Genomic DNA, 20,656 nt, shown 5'->3' with positions numbered 1-20,656 from the left:
GATATGGTTTGTCAATACGCACCCGGGCACCCGGGCACGGGCGCACGCGAGCGCGCGACCCGCGCTGCTTGAAGCAACCTACCGACACCCCCTTCAGCGCACCGTTTTTTTGGACCAGTCCGCTATACGGCCTCCCCCGTTAAGTCCATTTTTTACCCGCCCCCTCCCGCTATAATCCTATAATGGGGAGTTTGGCGCTAGCGTCTGTAATTCGTGGCCGCTGGGAGGCATAGGGAGTTGAGGTATGTTGAGGACAACGTAGAGGGCCATGGAAAGAAAAATGGTAGGGATAACGTTAAGAGATAGGGAATGTGCAGAGTGGGTCAGAGAAATAACACGTCACTGACATTCTAGTGGAAATAAAGAAGAAATGGGCAGGGGTAGGACATGTAAAGAAAGGATAACCGATGGTCGCTCAGCGGCTCAGCTCAGGTAGAGCACTATAGCTCAGGGTAACAAACTGGATTCGAAGGGAAGGAAAGCGTAGCACGGGGCGGCAGAATGTTAGGTGTGCGGATGAGGTTAAGAAGTTCGCAAGGGATGGTGGCACAGCTGGCACAAAACCGGGTTAATTGGAGGAGGTTTATAATGATGATGATGGTGGTAGTGGTACTATCCACTATCCATTCATCCGTCCATCCATCCATACATCCATAGAGTTTAATCCCAGTTACATGGCGGACGTAGCCAGTTGTCCTAGCGCTCGCTTGTAACAACTGTAGTGTTTTCAAGGCCCATCGCAAATCCATTCACCTTGATTTTTCCAGGGAACATACCGCGGCTACATCCTACAGTTACTACAGTTCACTACCTATTGTATTACAGTTCTACAGTGCCCGTTCTAGCCACTCTACCGTAGCGCCCGCTGGCCGGCAGCCCGCAGTTCCTATTTCGAGGGGCCGTACTGGGTGCCATGTGGTGTATGTAGTGTGAATTTTGGACATTTGGTGCCTGTATTCAAGCGAACTGTTCAAGATGAGCACGGTGCTTGAAAAAATAGCGGCCATCGAGGCAGAGGTAAGTCGTTTTTCGCTCCCGATACCCCTGCTATAGTGCTATACCCCTACCAAAAAATGGGCCGACGTAATACGGGACCACCGTCAAGATTTCTTCCATAAATAACGAATTTGTTAAAAGAAACACCCTTTTAATAAATAAACGCTTCTGTGAATTTCGCTCAGGGTTCCTGTATGTCACATGTAAGTCGCAGATGTCATATGTGACGCTCTGAAATTTGAATAGTTCATGTTGAGCACAGAGCTGTTTAATATTACCAGTTGCAAAACTTCCCATAGGGCACATGTATTAAAAAACGGCGGTTTTGATTGGTCAAAATTAGGATGTCTACGAATAGTTGCGGCACCCGCAGCCACTGAAGAAAACTGTCTAAATTGCAAACTTTGAGATTGTTGATAAATGAACGATCACCGGGAAAATAAAATGTGTTGAGTTGCAGTAGCAAAAATTCTTAGACATAACAGCCGTAGAGGTAATTAAGGTGAAAAAGAAAAAAAAAACGTGTGATTTCTTGAAGGCAATGACGGAAATGGCAAAAAACTTCTATTGACCGGCGCGATAATTCATAAGCATCCGAAAAATGCTTACTAACACCAGTCACTTTTTGAAGCGGTGTTTCCCGACTGGTATGATACAAAAGGTCTGGTTGAGCATTGTCAACGCCATTGTGTGGTTCACTGTCTGCATACATGCTTTGTCACGTCTGTCACTTTGGCGCTTTAGATCTTGGCATGAACGGGCAAATAAACATAGGGGAAGCATGCAAAACGGAAAAAAAAGGAAAAGTGTACTAGGTAGTATAGTGCCTAGAGATTTTGCTTCTATCGCACAGGTGTTGTCGCGGTTAGCCACATGTCGTGCAAAGCGAGCTTCAATGCGGTTTCAGTTTGTGAGGACTATGGTATGATGCACTTCACGGTCATCTTTTGCATTTCGCCTTTGTCAAGATTGGTCGTCACTTCCGGGTTTAAATCTGGAACCACTGAACCACGGTAGCAGAATGCCACCACATTGAAATATGTATGCCGTGTTGTAGCATATTTTGTTGCTGCATTTGCGCGAGAGTAGAATGACTCCCGATCACACGCTTGGAGGTCGTTGGCTAGCTTCAAACTGAGGGGGAAAGTGTGTGCAGTAATACATGGGCCTAGGCAAGTGTTCATAGCTCGGTGTTTCCAAATTCAGGAAAACCAGTTGCAATATAAATATTTATTGTGGTAGTGCCATGTAGGATCGTAAGAAATAAATGTAACTGTACGAATTGTAGAATTTCCACTTTTTCGAGAGGTATCGAATGTTGTATACATGAAGCAATGACGTTGACATTATAAATGAGTGGTATGCACTGCATTATCTCAAACCGACTTTTACATTGTAGAATCAGCTAGTACTTCCCAAGTGCAAAAGCAATTGGTTGCTATTTTTTTTAATGAGACTACAGGAAGCACTTTTAGATCACATTCGAGACTACACAAATAGAATAGGGACAGAGGATGGAAACACAGCACACACATTGCAGAGAGCAACAGACACACACTGCACTCTGTGTGCGCTATATGTTTCCTTCCTCTGTCCTTCTTTTATTCGTGCAGTTTTGAAGATGAGCAAATTTCACCAACTAAAGTTCAGCAAGGCTGTTTGTTGGGCTAGTTGGTGGAGTTTGCTCATTTTGGCAAAGCCTGAAGCGCAAAAAAGACAAGGATGTGTTCTGTGTTGGTCTCACACAGGGGTGGAAGTGCTGCTTCGTTTGCTTCAAACTGCTTTCTCTGCTCCATCCTTTTCCAAACGGGCTGCCTCAGTGTATTGCCATCAAATTTAGTGAAGCGCGTTTTCGCCGCTCAGTGGGCCATTAACGTATTGCCAATGTAAAATGTGATTCGGTGCATTCAGCAACTGTCAGATGCAGCAGGGTGATGGCATGTTGTGTGTTTCGCATACGCAGTGTAGGGGCCGCCATAGTCAAAATGGTAGCAGCACATAGGTGGAAGCGGTATAACGCATCTCACGCTGAGCCTAAGGTAAAATTTTGATAAACTAGAACAACGCTGAGAATAATAAATGTTTGTTCACGAGTAAATTTAAAATGAAGTAACTTGATGGAATTGATCGCAAGAGAAATGGTCTGTGCACTTGACATAGCACTTTCGCTCATTAAATCACTGCTGGTGAGCGAAGCAGACACCGCAAACTACCACGGTAGTTAGGAACCTTGACTGGCTGCAAAGAATTACACGAGTTATAATAATCGTTCTGCTTTGAAAACAAGCAAATAGTAAATTCACTATTGAGCTTGTCATGCCTGCGTCAGACAAGAGGAGGAGGCAGGAAGGTTTATCAGAAGAAGAAACCGGATTTCTACCCTGCACTGGGGGAAGGGGGTGAGTGGGTATAAAGGTGAAGGATAAAAGGGAGTTACAGGAATATGAAGTCAGTATAGAGCGGCAAAATCACAACCTGAGCATACTTTAACTGCTACCAGGGTAATGCCACTTACAGGGCCTATTGCCAGTGTGTTGAAATTAACGAAGCCCCTGCTTAGCTCTAGCAATAATGCGAACAGCCTCTGGCAGAAGGCTGGGAAGTAAAGAATCTGAAGGAAGAGAATGCTAACCTTGAGTGCTACCTGCCCTCTCTGAAGGCACTACTGACCAGCGCCCAGAAGTTTACAAACACAGGCATACGATCAAAAAGATATGCACCAGATAGCAGAAGTGTGCTGCTCTTCAGTGTGAACACCGAACTATAGTGGCAGTGCTTGAGTACATCAAAGTGGTAGACTCCACCTCTAAACCTGTCACATCAAAATAGTGATAAGCTTTTAATTAACCAATGTTCAGTTGTGAAGTGTAAAAGCAAGCACTCTATTTGTTGCTAGTCTGTTCCAAATTGTTGCTGAAGTCAACTGGGATATTTTAAGCATCTGTACATGCTTTGGCTGTTTGCCTTGCCTTGTTAGAGATGCATGCAAAGTCAAGCCGAGCATTGCACTTAGAAAATACAAAACAAAGGAATCAAATTGGATTCTTTTATACGTCAGGAAGAGAAAATTGCTATTATTAAAAGCATTTGAACTAGAAGCATTCTGCAATACAGAACTCATATACTCCAAAACTCATCTTGCTGCTCCAAAGCTGCTCCAAAATGGCTTTATTACTGCTCCTTGAGCTACCCCAAAATGCTTGAGCCTGCTTCCACCCCTGCTCACGTCCCTGTCCTTTGTACACTTCAGGCTTTGCCAAAATGAGTTCACTAGGTAGCCCTCCAGCAAACACTTCTGAACTAATGGCTGTCACTTGTTCACGCAGTACATGCAGCTGCGAAGCTGACGTTTCTGTAATCAGGCTGGATTTTGATCTATGTTCCATTTAGGCCTTCTCAAGAGCATTGATCAACTGCAGAAAATATTTAATATTTGGATAGTGGAAGGTTTTCTTTTCGTTGGGCATTTCTGCCATCTGTAAGAGAATCACGCTGGCAGCGTGCCCATTGAAAATTTTCTTTGGCATCTTTCCTGGTCAGCACTTATGTTATATAAGGGCAGTATGCTCACGGGCATCATTCTGGTAGTTAGATAAGAAATCTGTGCATATGACTGCTAGCACCTGATGGAAAGTGACAATTCAAGCAGATGTGTACACGTTTCTCATCTCCTTTTGCCCCCATCATAATCTCTCACAATGGCTTGACTTAAAAAAAATTAGGTGCTCTGGTCATCATGGCACAGCATGTGGTTCTTGACACTGGAAGGCATACTCAGTAATAAAAATTCATTATATGGGACTGGCCAAACTAATTATCAAAGGTGAACAGCAAAGGTGGGAGGAACAATTTTTAGAAGGCAAACAGGTAAAAGTCCTTGAAGTGTGAACTTGGACAGATTTCATTTTCATGATGCAGCAGTGTGTAGTAGGTTTAAGTAATGGGCTAGTGCCTTCTGCTGGTAGTGGTTGAAGTATAGTAGCAGTGGTTGGCAGCCATGAGGACTATGGCCAGTCTAACCTTGCTGTCATATCTGCCCGCATTTTCTGCTCTGCTATAACATATCTGTAAATTAGGTATTGAGGCACACTCTTGCGTACTTCACTTCCATGTTATTTTTTGTATACGTACGCATTTATTATTGAAGCAGTGTTGTGAAATAATGATGAAAGGCCAGGGAAGAGGACACGTGATGAGTGCTGATCCTGTCTTTCCGGTCGTTTATTACTCTGCACTGTTGACCCTGGTTCAAACCCAGCTGTGGCGGGCACATTTTGATGGAGGCGAAATGCAAAAAGTGCACATTTGCTGTAAGATTTCAGTGCTTATTAATTGCTACCAGGTGGTCAAAATTTTTCCGCAGTCTTCCCTGAGTTACTTTGGTGCATTTAACCCCACATACTCTGCCATACCGTACCATAATTTGTACTGATGTCCCAGTCATGAACGCTGATCAACAAGCCCTACTTTCCATCCTACCTTATATGGATTCATTAGAGTGTGTAGCTCTTAAAGTGATTGATAGGCAGAAATAAGAGACATATACATGCATGTTCTAACGGATCACACACTCTACCAAGTAATGTCATATACTGCAGAAAAACCACTCGTTGCAACATAGATTTACCTTTGCTGCTCAGTGTACAGACATCAACTCTATCAGATCAAGATGTTAACAGTCTAGTGAGTGCGAAAATTTAGCGACGCTGTAGCCAGTACACACTTATTAAATGCCTTGATGAAGTACATAATTTGAAGTTATCTGGCAGAAGCAAGCAATTTACCTGTTATTTTAGAATCCTACATGTGCAAAGGCTGTTTGTTCAAAGAGCTGTTGTTGATAGCAGTTCACCTTGAAGGAGAACAAAATATAACACAAACATTGCTGAACTTGAGTGTTTCTCCAGGGTGAACAGCCTTTTCTCAGAAATTCAGATACACATACAAAGTGTGCTACAGCACAGATGCCTCATGGGGGAAATAATGGGTTAAAGGCAGTTGTCCTGCTGTGCACTTGGCTCATTTGGCTTATGATGGCAGTGAATTATAGATTAACAATATTGTGCAATTGAGGAGTGAGGCTGGTGGCATATGCATGAGTGGCATTTCTGCAACCCTGCTGCCCCTCAGCTTTGTGTAAACAAAAATAAAACTTGTTCAATTGAAATCGCATCTGACTAGTGTTCTGTGCCATTAGTGTTACTGTTGGCATCCTTTTATTGACACAAATGGGCAATCCCTTTACACTGCTTTCACGAATTTGACATATTAACAGTGGGAGGGGAGCGAAAGCTTCACATTATTTTGCATATTCATTTATGCTACAATACTATTGCTTCTACTTGATTCTGAATGTTTAAATAAATTGGAATGCTGAAATTGGAAAAGGTCAGCAGATGATTCATACCTCCTTTTATAGATGGCCCGTACCCAACGAAACAAGGCAACTATGGGCCACCTGGGTCTGCTTAAAGCTCGACTGGCAAAGCTTCGGAGGGAGCTAATTACGCCAAAGGGTGGAGGTGGCGGTCCTGGTGAAGGCTTTGATGTTGCGAAGACTGGTGATGCCAGAATAGGATTTGTAGGTAAAGTATATGTTGAGATTTTGCATTTACCTCCTTGAGTTTCGGAAATGGTTTTATGTTATTTACTGGAACATGGGGGGACATGTCTGCCAGGGACAGCTTATGTTGTTTATTTTTTTACTACTTCATACAAGTTCTGCATGTAGTTAATGATTACCTTGTCTTGCTATGTGATTACAAATGTACCTTAAAGAAGGCTGCTGAAAGTCCTTGCTTATAACGATGCTTTAAGACCCAGTTCTTTACACTAGACAGCCAAGCATATTCTGCATAGCAGCGGGTCGCATGTTGACTTTTTGCTGGAGTTTACTGTTTAGAGAGGCGTTATATAGTTTGCTAGCTGGCACAAAAAAGGTGCCCTTCAGAACTAAGTGGTGCTAAGTATGAAACAAAGAAATAGCTTCTAATTGTTCTACACTGCCAGAAACATTTCTGAACTTGCAGTGTACACACTTTAGTGCTGAACACATTAAGAAGTAAGCTAGTAGAAAGGTGAATTTCTGGCCAAGTTGCCACAGGTAGGATCTTACTGCATAAAACCACAAACTGGTGCACATCATTTCATCTTTCCAGTTGGATATAGAATGCTTTAGTGTTTCGTTTTGGTAGTCCTCAAGAAAGGCAGTGTATAGAATTTATAAAGTTTTTAGTAGTTTCGAACTTCTGCATGTTTGGTGCTGACTTCAAAACTGTTATGCACCAGCAGCTCATGGTGGTCCTGAATGTGAACTTCCCCTACTGTGGTTTGCTGTGGATATAATGGCACATTTGCTGAACTGCCTTTGCATGTGCCCAAAAACATTAGTTTATTTTCTGCATGGTAAAGTTAATAGCATAGAAAAGGTGTGACAAGTTTGTATGATTATTCTTTCTGGCCACTAGATTCTGACTATATGCAGCTGTCTTCAAGCTGCTCGAGGCATTTGTGATGCTAGTGTGGCATGCCAGGACTGGAGTATCCACTTCTGCACATCACTACCTTCAGCAAAAAAGCCTTGGAGTTTAAAGTTCCCAAAATTATGGAAAGTTGCACCGACTACATGACTAGGCTACATGGCTAGGCACCCTTGTTGTCACACCCAGGATTTCCATCGGTGGGCAAGTCTACACTCATGAACACACTGGCGGGTGTTTTCTCTGAGGTGGCCGCTTACGAGTTCACCACATTGACCACTGTGCCCGGCGTGATCAAGTACAAGGGTGCCAAGATCCAGCTGCTTGACCTGCCAGGAATTATTGAAGGAGCCAAGGATGGAAAAGGTCGAGGGCGACAGGTCATTGCTGGTTAGTGTTGCCTCTTTTGCTGCTTTCTAGGGGAGCGTGCTCTTTGTAAACCCATTGTCTTCAATATGGCTGTAACATGTGTAAAGGTACAACTTGTTTCTAATTTTGATTTTTGTTATATGGCCTGTGGTTAATTGTTTGCAAGCCAAGCACACATGAAATGTATGTTCGGATGTGGTTAAGCTCATGGAATTGGTCAGGGAAGGACTTGATTGCTCACTGAGGCCATTAGTCAGCATTCGAAGCCTCCTTGGATGGGAAATGCAGTGACATAAAACCACCTACCACACTTAATTGAACCAATAAATGTGAAAGCATTAGAAGCCATGTTCGGAGGGGAACCTAGTGTTTCTCAAAAAAGTTCCATCATAAAACCACCTGCCACAGTCAACTGTATAGATGCGAAACTCTTAGAAGCCGCATTGGGAAGGAAACGCAGAGTCTGTCAAAAAGTAATGTCATAAACCTCTTGCCAATAGCCGCCTGCCGCAGTCAATTGTATAAAAAAATTAAAGGGAACTGAAATTGAAGTGAATCACTTCCTGCCACGACTGGCTGGTGGCAAAGTGGCGGAAAGGCAGCTCTTTTTTTGGAAGGTGCTCTGTAAGGCAACAGTTGGCCGGGGGCATGACCGATTGGTTATTGGTGTACAGCTTGTGTAACGTCACGAGATCACGTCACATGGCCAAGTTGGCAGGAGTTTTAGCAGTTGGCAGGTGACATGGCTGAGCGCCGATTGGGCGTCTGCATGTGTGACTTCATGACACTGCGTGGCGTGGCCATGTTTGCAGTTGCTGCAGGTTTGCAGTGCCAGTAGGTTTGATCTGCAGCCTCCTATATATGTGCTACAAAAAAAAAAAAAAGAAAGCAACGAAATGTGACAGCGAGCATGTCTGGCTGCAATGAAAGAAACATGTAGCATTGCATTTTATGCTAAGACATTCCACTCTTAAGGTGACCTGAGCATCCCCATAATTTTTGTTGTGGGCTGTCACAGTTGTTGTGTCTAATGAATTGAGAGCAGAAGTACCTCTGTAGTTGTGTTATACTTGTCATGTGCTCATGAAAAGCAAAGATCTGGACTAAAATTAACTGCTGGAACATTTTTACAACAGCCTAAATTGCATTTTTACAGATGTGTGTGTTTGCTTGCTTTGGTGGGGTGGGGTGGTGGTTAGTGCAGCTGTAGGCAAAGCTCTGGAGCAAATTTATTCCACTGTAGTAGAGCTTTTGCAGCTAGAGAGGCAGCTTAGGTTGCGACACCGCCTAAATACTACACACTCCAAGCAGAAATAGCTGCCATATTAATATGATATACTTTTAGGCCCATTTGTAATGAACCTGGGTATTTTTTCTTGGGTGAATTTGTTTTATCCAAGTGCTTGCGATTGGTGTGTTCTAAAAGTATATAGACACTAGGAAAATTTTTGTTAAATAAATAAAGGTTGATAGTAACAATTTTAGGAGCATGCATATATTCGGCACTTCAAATAGTTTTTGTATAGTGTATGCTGTTTGATTTTTTTTTTTTTTTTTGTACGCAAACTTGCCATAAAGCATATTATATAAACTCATGTAAATGGTTTTCCGTGAGGAACCGGAGCAGGCTCCCGCTCTTAGCGTTGTCGGTGAGCCATTTAGAAAAGTCATCTTCCCTTGTTGTGGTTAGACCCACTTCGCGCAGAATCTTTGTCCTTGATTCCCTTGTCCCTGCACAAGTCCATAGCAGGTGGCGAACATCCACTTCTGCAGCTGGTGTGGAACATTTTGGGTATGTGGTTGGTCCGATTTCAGCTTGCGATTCCCATCGGCATTTTACCGACGGGGTAAGGGCCGCCCCAAATGTAATGTGATTTGATTCACATTACATTTTTGCTAGTCGAGCTATTTGAACCTTCAAAGTATTTGGAAAGCGTGAATTTCTAGTTCATCTAAGCTTGCAGCAAAACTTCGCGACATTTCTAAGAGACATTCTAAGAGCAGTGTCCTGCACATGTCACATGAGCTTACTTGCTCCTTCCTCACAGAGGCTACCAGCAACGCGCAGCAAATATCTGTGTGTGGTTATGCACTGATGGTAATCGAAAGACGGCACGGCTCGTCGCTGTGTTGTGCGACGATGCAATTGACAGCTGGCTATAAACCTACTGACAGCGACCTTTTCATTTTAGATCACTGCAAGAGACACAGCACATGTGGAAACAGCCCGGCTTATTGCTTGGCTTGTGTTGGAAGGAGCAAGGGTGGAGCACATATGTGTTACCATCGCTGCTTTGCTGCGATTGCTCGAAGTTTATACCAGTTCAGTTCAGTTCAGTCGTTCAGTCGTGTCCAACTCTTCGTGACCCTATGGATCATGTCACGCCACGCTTTCCGGTCTCTCACTATTTTCCTAACATCACATAACTTCATCTGCAGTGCCTCGAGGATGCCATCTAACCATCGCGTTCGCTGCCTACCCCTTCTCCGGCGACCCTCAACTTTTCCCAACATCAAATCTTTCTCCAGCGACTCCTCTCTTCTCATCAAATGACCAAAGTAGCTGAGCTTTAACTTTAGAATTTGACCCTCCAATGAGCAGTCAGGGTTTATGGTTGACAATATCGACTGATTTGATCTTCTGGCAGTCCAAGGAACTCTCAAGAGTCTTCGCCAGCACCACAATTCAAACGCGTCAATTCTTCGGCGGCCAGCCTTTTTCACGGTCCAACTCTCGCATCCATACATCACAACTGGAAAGACCATAGCACGAGTTATACAGATCTTGGTTGGCAGACTAATGTCTCTGCTCTTTACTAGGCGGTCAAGGCTAACCATTGCTCTCTTTCCCAGAAGCAGGCGTCTCCTAATTTCATGGCTGCAGTCTCCTTCTGAGGTAATCTTGGAGCCCAAGAACAGAAAATCTGTCACAGCTTCCACTTCTTGTCCATTGATGCTCCAGGACTGGATAGGGCAAGACGCCATGATCTTTGTCTTTTTAATGTTCAGTTTAAGCCCAAACTTCTCACTCTCTTCTTGTACGCGCATCAGAAGTCTCTTGAGTTCCACTTCACTTTCTGCCATTAAAGTGGTATCATCCGCATATCTAAGGTTGTTGATACGTTTTCCAGCAATCTTCACTCCAGCTGAAGACTCATCCAGACCAGCCTTCCTCATGATGCACTCTGCATATAGGTTAAATAGGCAGGGCGACAGTATGCAGCCTTGCCTCACTCCTTTCTCGATCGGAAACCAATCAGTAAGACCATGCCCAGTTCTGACTGTGGCCTCTTGCCCTTCATACAGGTTCCTGAGGAGACAGATGAGGTGAATTGGAACTCCCATCTCTTGGAGAGCTTGCCACAATCTGCTGTGATCTACGCAGTCAAACGCTTTCGCATAGTCAATAAAGCAGAAGTAGATGGGTTTCTGGAACTCTCTTGCTTTTTCCATGATCCAGCGAAGGTTGGCAATTTGGTCTCTAGTTCCTCTGCCCTTGCGAAACCCAGCTTGCACGTCCGGAAGCTCCCGATCCACATACTGCTGCAGCCTACCTTGGAGGATTTTCAACATCACCTTGCTAGCATGCGAAATAAGCGCGATCGTGCGGTAGTTGGAACAATCTTTGGCACTGCCTTTCTTTGGAATGGGGATGTAAACTGACCTCCTCCAATCCTGTGGCCACTGCAGGGTTGTCCAAATCTTCTGACATAATGTATGCAGAATGTTAACAGCATCATGGTTGAGGTTTTGAAGCAGCTCAGCTGGAATGCCATCAATTCCGCTAGCTTTGTTCTTAGCAAGGCTGGCTAAGGCCCATTCAATTTCACTCTTCAGGATGCCCGGCTCGAGATCAGTAATCACAACCGTCTTATGTTGGGTTTGCACATTCGGGTCCTTCTTGTACAGTTCTTCTGTGTATTCCAGCCACCTCTTCTTTATCTCTGAGGCTTCAGTGAGGTCCTTGCCTCGTTTGTCCTTTATCACGCCCAGCTTTGCACAGAAGCTTCCTTTGATATCTTTGATTGTCTTATACAGAGCTCTTGTGTTCCTTAATTGGCTATTGTCCTCAACTGCTTGGCACTGTATGTTCAGGAAGGTATTCTTATCTCTCCTTGCTATTTTCTGAAAATCCGCATTGAGAACCTTGTATCTTTCTCTTTCCCCCATAACTTTTGCCATCCTCCTTTCCTCAGCTATTTGCAAAGCCTCTTTAGATAACCAGTTTGCTTTCTTGCATTTCTTTTGCTTTGGAACTACCTTAGTAGCAACTTCTTGTATTATATCACGAACATCAGTCCACATCTCTTCGGGCTCTCTGTCTTCTAGATCTAATTCTTGAAATCGATTCCTCACTTCCACAGCATATTCTAATGGAATTTGATCCGGATTATACCTGAAAGGCCTTCTAGTTTTCTGCATTTTCCTCAATCGAAGCTTAATTTTGGCAACAAGAAGCTGATGATCGGTGCCACAATCGGCCCCAGGCCTTGCATATCATAGGCAACAGTGTTTAAGAAAATGGCGTTGGGCTCGAATCAAGCCTGCACATCTGCCGCACATACTGGGGCATCTAACGGTTTCTTTTTCAGGCATTGTTTTTGTGCCTTCAGTTTGGGCTTGCAGTTCAGTGAAACACATATGTGAGAGCCACATGTCATCGTGTATGCTGCATTTGGGGTGGCAGTCCACAGCCGGTGCTTTGTCTTCAGCGTGTCTTCAAGGGAGCGTGAAAGAGATCATCCCACTTGCTTTGCAGCTCAGGTTGCTGTTGTTCTTTCCGTTTTGTGAGCTGCATTGTTGCATTTTGAAACCAGTGCCTTGTGCCTTGCCTTTCCCATAATCGGCTGCTGGCAGCACTCCTTCTGGGGGGGTATCTGTGCGGGCACCTTACAGTGCTTCATGTCAGCATTTTGTTAATCTCGTCATATGAGCATTAAGCCAAAATATGATAGTGCTTTTTTTACTTAATGTAGTTGCTAAGAGTTGTAGAAAAGGTATTCTTCTAGAAAATAGTCTATTGCTAGTATTACTACAACATGATTCCCCTTCCCGTTTTTAATGCTTTGATAGACCTTAGGGGCATATTAACGTATGTCGGTGATCGGTAAAAACAAAATTGCTTAGCAACACCCTTAGTTTCTTTTTACAGTTATGCTTTGTGGAAAAGCGTTTCTTTCGTCTGAGCCACCTTTACTGAAATTTGAAATCATTCGAAAATATTTCTTTCAATTCGCTCCCAATTTTTATTATTTGTATTCTTTTCACACGCAGAAGTTTGACATTTGCTCACTTCTGCTAAATGTGTTTCTCTCTTTGCAGACGTGGTAACTACATTTTCCAGATCGTTGGGAGCAGAAAAGTCATTAATCTATTTTGCACTTGTGGTTGATGTGGGCTGTTAACCCCTGCTTGCACTCTGCCACTGTGGCTCTGTGGTTATGGCACTTGACTGCTGAACCCAAGGATGCGGGAAGATTTTCATGTATTTCATTGGTTTCAAATTTTTGACCTACATGGATAGTGACTCCCGAATGTCAGTATTGTCATCCATGTGGGTGAAGTTGTCCATAAGAATGTCAGTGACTGTTTTTATGCATCTCTGGCACGCAGCTGCAAAGCTGCAAGTGAGTCGCCTATAGCTGCAGAAGTTGTCAGGTGGTGAAGAACTTTAATGTAGAGTTCAGCAAAGTGCAATGCACATCAGTACAGTGGAAATAAGGCAAAGCTTGAAACAATTAGACATGGCTACCTTGGTGTGTATGTGTATGGCAGCTGCTGCATTCTACCAGAAAAACAAAACAAAAAAAGGAGCCATGCTGGGAAGAGCATGCCACAGGCTGCCACATGTAGGGGGCATACACATGCAGGGAAACCCAGAGAGACTTGTTTAAGGCACATGAAAGATTATGTTGTTGTAGAAGACCTTGCACAGGGCGATATGTCGTCAACAGTCAATAGAACGTTCTGCAATCAGTCGTGAGACGTGTCAGCACACGTACGAGCGTCGAAGCGAGCTTCGTTGTCGTTTTCTTTCCTGCCCGTCACGCGCGTTGAACATTGTCGTCGTTCTCTTCAGCAATAGGCGCTGAACATATCAATGCCCAATACCTGTTTTACAACTTCCCCAGGGCGAAAAGACGCCATCCTGGCGGCTCATGGCGATGTGACGATGGCCGGATCGTAGTAAGGTTTCAGGCGGTTACTGTGTACTATTTCATGATTTCGGCGACGGTGGTCAGTGGATGGCGTAAGGGGTTCGATGAGGTAGTTGATGGGGGATGTTTGCTTGACAATACGGTAGGGGCCCTGATACTTGCTCAGAAGTTTGGATGAAAGGCCGGGACTGGAGGAAGGCACCCATAGCCAGACCAAAGAGTCTGTACGGTAAGTAGGAAGAAGTGCAGATTGATCTCGGTTGGTTTTCTGTTGTTGCTGGGCGTGAGAAGTGAAGGACCGGGCAAGCTGGCGGCATTCTTCGGCATAAGTTGCAGCTTGTGAAACAGTCGTGAATTCGGAAGAATCCGGTCGGTAAGGGAGAATGGTGTCCATGGTACAAGAGGGCTCACGACCGTACAGGAGGAAGTATGGCGAGAAACCGGTGGTTGCTTGTGTGGCAGAGTTATAAGCGAATGTGACGAATGGAAGAATGTGGTCCCAGTTGGAGTGGTCGGAAGCGACATTGCTAGCATGTCGCCCATGGTGCGGTTAAAACGCTCAACCATTCCATTTGTTTGCGGATGGTACGCGGATGTGGCGCGGTGAACGATTTTGCATTCTCTAAGAACAGCTTCGACAACTTCAGAAAGGAAAGCGGGACCTCTGTCACTCAGCAATTCTTTGGGAGCCCCGTGGCGAAGAATTATGTGATGAAGGATGAAGGAGGCAATGTCTTGGGCTGTAGCAGATGTCAAAGGCGCCGTTTCGGCGTAGCGTGTGAGATGATCGATTGCAACGATGATCCAGCGATTGCCTGTTGATGTGCTAGGAAGCGGGCTGTATAGGTCTATTCCAACACGCTCAAAGGGCTGAGCTGGGTAGGTCAGCGGCTGCAGAGGAGCGGCGGGTTGGCGAGGTGGGTGTTTTCGGCGCTGACACTGTTGGCAGGACCGGACGAACCGACGAACATAACGGTACACCCCACGCCAGTAGTATCGCTGTCGCAGGCGAGTGAAGGTTTTCAATAAGCCGGCGTGGGCACACTGGGGATCGTCGTGGTAATGGGAGCAAATCACGGAGCGTAGATGGAACGGAATTACAAGCAGCCACTTTCTACCATCCGGAAGGTAATTCCTACGGTAGAGGAGCTCGTCTCTGATGGCGAAATGGTGAGACTTGCGACGGAGAGCGCGGCAAGGAGGTCGTGAAGCGCGGCCAGATAAAAAATGCAGGAGTGAAGCGATCCATGCGTCTTTGCGTTGCTCGGAAGTCATATCGGTGGGCATGTCGGTGGGATGTAGAACGGATATAGCAGGAGTGGCTTCAGACGGCAAGGGAGAATGTGAGAGAGCATCGGCATGTTTACGGCCAGAGCGATAGATGACGTTAATGTCGTATTCTTGGAGCCTCAGAGCCCAACGGGCCAGTCGACCAGAAGGATCTTTCAAAGAAGACAGCCAGCAAAGGGAGTGATGATTGGTGACGACATCAAAAGAATGGCCATACAAGTAGGGGCGAAATTTTGCTATTGCCCAGAGAATAGCGAGACACTCTTTCTTGGTGACGGAATAGTTTGCTTCAGCTTTTGTTAGGGTCCGACTTGCGTAAGCGACAACATACTCATCAAAGCCAGACTTCCGCTGAGCGAGTACTGCGCCGAGGCCGACGCCGCTGGCATCAGTGGATTTCCGTGGGAGAAGAAGGGTCGAAATGACGCAGGATTGGCGGAGTCGTCAGAAGGTGACGGAGTGTCACGAAAGCATCATCACAGTGCGGAGACCAGGCTGAAAGATCGTGGCTGGACAGAAGCTTGGTGAGAGGGTTGATGATTGTGGCGAAATTGCGAACGAAGCGGCGGAAGTACGAGCAGAGGCCGACGAAGCTGCGGAGTTCTTTCACATTAGTTGGCTTGGGAAATTCTGCCACAGCGCGTAATTTTGCCGGATCGGGAAGAACGCCATTGGAGACGACATGTCCGAGTATGGTTAGCTGCCGTGCTCCGAAACGGCACTTCTTTAAATTTAATTGGAAGCCAGCGTCGGTCAGGCATAGCAGAACTGTCTCAAGGCGCTGGAGGTGAGATGGAAAATCTGGGGAAAAGATGACGTCGTCAAGGTAACAAAGGCAAGTGTGCCATTTGAGCCCTCTGAGTAGGTTGTCCATCATGCGTTCGAATGTGGCAGGGGCATTGCACAGTCCGAATGGCATGACATTAAACTCATAGAGCCCATCGGGTGTGACGAAAGTGGTTTTTGGGCGATCGGCCTCTGCCATCGGCACCTGCCAGTAGCCGGAACGCAGGTCTATTGAAGAAAAGAACTCAGCTCCCTGCAGGCAGTCAAGGGCGTCGTCGATACGAGGGAGAGGATAAACGTCTTTGCGCGTGATCTTGTTCAGTCGGCGGATCTATACAGAATCGGATGGAACCGTCTTTTTTCTTGACCAGGACAACCGGAGACGCCCAAGGGCTGTGCGACGGTTGGATCACGTTGCGCTGGAGCATGTCGGTCACCTGTTCGTCAATAATGCGGCGCTCGGCGGCTGAAACACGGTACGGACACTGGCGCAAAGGGGCATGGGTGCCGGTATCAATACGGTGAGTAACGGTAGTTGTGCGCCCCAACGAAGGTTGCTGGGAGTCGAACGAAGCCGCGAAACGTTGTAGGATGGCGACAAGCTGGGCTCGTTGTAAGGGCGTCAGGCCAGCGTCGATGGACCGGTGGAAAACTTCGAGGGATGATGAAGTGGCGACAGGAATAGGTGTTATGGCGCTGATGTGAAGGCCGGCGATGGTATCGCCGAAGGGATAGGTGGGCGTGGAATCGAGCTTAGCAACACTACCCAGTGACTGGCCACGAAGTAAAGTGGTACGGCAGGGGCACGGGTTACAAACAAAAATAGCACTTGAGTTGCGAAAAATTGTCAGCACAGCATGGGGCAGCAACACAGAGTTTTGGTCAGCGCATCATAACGAAGGTGTGTAGATAACAGTGGCGTCGGAAAGAGCAGCGCAATAAAGAGGCACAAGCACTGAGGAGAAAGGCGGAACGTCGGTGTCCTCTGCGACGTGCACGGTAGCGACAGCAGCAGCGGGTGTGTCGAAAAAAGTGTCACTGAGGGGTGATAACTCAAGTTGAGCACGGGCGCAGTCTATTATGGCGTTATGATTGGAGAGGAAGTCCCAACCAAGGATAACGTCGTGTGATGAGCGGGCGAGGACGAGGAATTCTATTGTGTATTGAACGTCGTCGATGACAAGGCTGGCGGTGCAGGCAGCTAATGGTTGAATGTCCTGAGCGCTGGCTGTGCGAAGAGAAATTGCAGGAAGCGGCGTCATCACCTTTTTGAGTTTGCGACAGAGGGCGTAATTAAGAACAGAAACGGCTGCGCCAGTGTCTACAAGTGCTTCGACAGGAACTCCCTCGATGAATATGGTAATAATGTTGGCCGGTACGTGAACAGGTCTTGAGTTGGTCCCTGATGGCGCAGTTCTTGCCTCCGGAACTGCGGCCGTTAGTTTTCCGTGTTAACGGCTGATTGGCGGCGGAGCATCGGAGATCAAGAACGACGGCCAGGAGAAGGCGAGCGGTGGGAGCGGCGATCGTAACTTGAAGAGGACTGCGGAGGAGGTTCAGGGAACACAGGCGAGGGGGACGAAGGAAGATTGTACATCGGCTCACGTGTATAGTCGTAGGGACGAGGGCCACGATTGCGGCACAAACGGGCCACATGGCCGGCGACTCCACAGGCATAGCAGATAGGTCGGTTGTCTTGTGTGCGCCAGGGGTTGGAAGGGTGTGGCTGTGGTCGACGGCGGAGAACCGGACGATAAGAGGGGATTGTAGGTTGCTCATTTTGCTGGCGTCCCTGAGGCTCGTATAGGAGGGGAGGCCGGCTGTACACAGGGGCGACGGGGGGTGGTGGCCGCACCAAAACATCAGCGTACGTCAGAGGAGCCGCCACCAACGGCTGCTGAGGAGGTGAAGGCAGAACCTCAGCGACCTGCTCTTGTATGACACGCTGAAGAGTGGGAGTGAGCGGCGGCGCAGGCGCAGGTGCTGGCGGGCAAGTGAAGGTAGACAAGGAAAGCTGGCGTGCGACTTCCTCACGAACAAACTGCTGAATGTGCCGAATTAGCGACTGCTGGCCCTGGGCACCGTCCCCGGAGAGAGCCAAGCTGGAAAGAGTGGCCTGATGAAGGCCAGCACGTCATGTGGAAAGCCGCCTCTTGCGCAGCTCATCGAAGCTTTGGCAGAAGCTGATAACGTCGGACACAGCTTGGGGGTTTTTGGCGACGAGCATATGGAAGGCGTCATCGTCAATGCCTTGCATAATGTGTCCGATTTTCTCGGCGTCGCTCATGGTAGGGTTTACGCGCTTGCAGAGGTCTGCGACATCTTCTATGAAACTGGTGAAGTTTTCGCCGGTTTGTTGTGCCCGACTTTGCAAGCGTTGCTCGGCGCGAAGCTTACGTATAGCGGGACGGCCAAAAACTTCGGTCAGGCTGGTCTTGAGAGCCGTCCAGGTAGAAATGTCACTCTCATGGCTGCGAAATCATAGATTGGCAACATCGCTCAAATAGAAAATGACGTTTGTGAGCTTCACGGTGTCGTCCCACTTGTACGCACTTACGCGTTCATACGACGCCAACCAGTCTTCTACATCCGTGTCATCGGTGCCGCTGAAGATGGCTGGGTCGCGCTGACGCGCTGCACCGGGACAGATGACAGGCGATGGGGTTGGTGGTTGGCTGGCGGTCTCAGGCATCGCGGAAGTGGTAGGCAAAGTTCGGCTGCGAAGCTCCAGGTTGAGGGGATTGCTGGCACCTCCACCACTTGTTGTGGAAGACCTTGCACAGGGCGATACGTCGTCAACAGTCAATAGAACGTTCTGTGATCAGTCGTGAGATGTGTCAGCACATGTACGAGCGTCGAAGCGAGCTTCGTTGTCGTTTTCTTTCCTGCCGGTCACACGCGTTGAACATGCTTGTCGTCGTTCTCTTCAGCAATAGGCGCTGAACATATCAAAGCCCAATACCTGTTTTACAATGTCACTGTTTTACTAAGGGAGAGTGTCCTTGTGCTTGCTATAACGTGGTGTAAAGAGTCTGCATATGTCTGTCCTATATCAGACATGATACTGCAACACCTGTCAGAGCTATGACATTTGCATCCTTTCTGTTTCAAAGTAGCTGACTTTTTTGCTTGGCAGGAAAGAAAAAATTTTGCATTTGCATGCGATTTCTTCTGTAAGCCTTATGACAGCGTTGCGGCTTTGTGTGAGTATTCATCTAGGGCTTATGTGAATGCAAAGAAAATGTGCTCACTCTCGATGGCAGTATCATGGATTGTGCCTTGAGTGTTTTGGACAGTTTTTGTGGAAATTCAATCAAGCTTTGGTGATGGCATATATGCAACAATATTTCAAGCCTAGCCTTTGAGTCGGTTCAGCCAAGTACAGATTTAGCAACAGGGCATTTAACTTGCATGAAATGAAAGTTAGTAATGCATTTCTTTTTAGCGAATTAGTTGGGGGGGGGGGAGACTTACCATTTGTGTGTATGCTTTATGTAACTTGCCTTTTAGTAGTTGCATGTAAGGTCCAAAGAGTAGAAGTGCATTCACTTGCACCTGAATGCATCCTTTATTTTGGAAGTGTGAAAGCTCTTTGAGGTGTAATCAGGAAAAAGCTTTTTAATGTGCTTCATAACTGCTGAAAAAAAAAAAAAAACTCATGTATGTCAATGATTGTGTGCTTTGGAGTGAAAATTTGTGCACATGAGTCTGTCGTAGTGTCTGACCTGTGTATCTATGCTCGTGCAGTGGCTCGTACTTGCAGCCTTATCTTCATTGTGCTGGATGTTCTGAAGCCTCTTCAGCACAAGCGAATTTTAGAGCGAGAGGTAGAAGGATTTGGCATCCGTCTAAACAAAGAACCCCCTGCTATCACGCTCCGGAAGAAGGATAAAGGTGGCATCAATCTTCAGATGATGGTGTGTAAAAGTGCATTTTTAGTGTGAAATTCAGTTTGGTTCTCCCATTGAAGAAATGAGGTTTATACAATTCACTGGCATGGGCAAGCGTAGGCGAATGGACATATGTACCAATCTCAGCAGTAAGACAAGGGCCTGAGCTGCATGTTCTTTTGTTTGTAAAAGGGTGTAGACAAGTTTGAGATAATAAGTTCGAGATGAGAGAACAAATTTGTCTTTTATGACAAGATTTAGAATTTAGTATGTTTTAGTGTCTTTGTTATGGACTCCCTCTTTGAAGTCAACCAGGCCTTCTATAGCTTAGATTCAGTATTTTGCCAAAAAGGCATTATCCTCATTCTTGGTTGGGTGTGGCTGGCAGGTGGAATGGGTTCATATTTTTTAAAGGTGTTTTCTGTAAGTTCCTCAATATTGGGGATAATGTTGTGGCAGGTGTAGCATTTTGAACACTTGAGACTTTCGAGAACCTTTTGAGGTAGTTTGAGTGCTGTGCTGTGAAGTTAGTATTGTCTCCTGTCATCATCATCATCATCAGCCGGACTATACCCACTGCAGGGAAAAGGCTTCTCCCATACTCCACCAATTAACCCGGTCCTGTGCTAACAGCATCCACTTGGTCCTTGCGAACTTCTTAGCCTCATCCACCCACCTAACTTTCTGC

At 46.2% G+C, this 20,656-nt stretch overlaps 1 protein-coding gene across 2 annotated transcripts in view; it reads left to right on the top strand.

Annotated features, from left to right (window-relative positions):
* Positions 1–641: 641 nt before the first annotated feature.
* The window catches only part of LOC146187692 (guanylate binding protein 128up-like), a 33,521-nt gene continuing 13,506 nt past the window's right edge, over positions 642–20,656 (top strand). Inside the window, exons 1-4 of one of the 2 annotated variants that reach the window (XM_084603493.1) lie at positions 642–1,017; positions 6,416–6,581; positions 7,665–7,865; positions 19,826–19,995. In XM_084603493.1, the coding sequence (XP_084459619.1) occupies positions 976–1,017; positions 6,416–6,581; positions 7,665–7,865; positions 19,826–19,995 (579 nt within the window). In that variant the 5' untranslated portion in view covers positions 642–975. The remainder of the gene's footprint in view (positions 1,018–6,415; positions 6,582–7,664; positions 7,866–19,825; positions 19,996–20,656) is intronic. The other variant, XM_084603492.1, reaches the window with a different exon arrangement.

Source organism: Amblyomma maculatum, chromosome 5 (assembly GCF_055883805.1).
Source record: "Amblyomma maculatum isolate TAMU_Amacu chromosome 5, ASM5588380v1, whole genome shotgun sequence".
In the NCBI taxonomy this organism is placed as follows: Eukaryota; Metazoa; Arthropoda; class Arachnida; order Ixodida; family Ixodidae; genus Amblyomma; species Amblyomma maculatum.
This window is presented reverse-complemented; position numbering and strand designations above follow the sequence as displayed.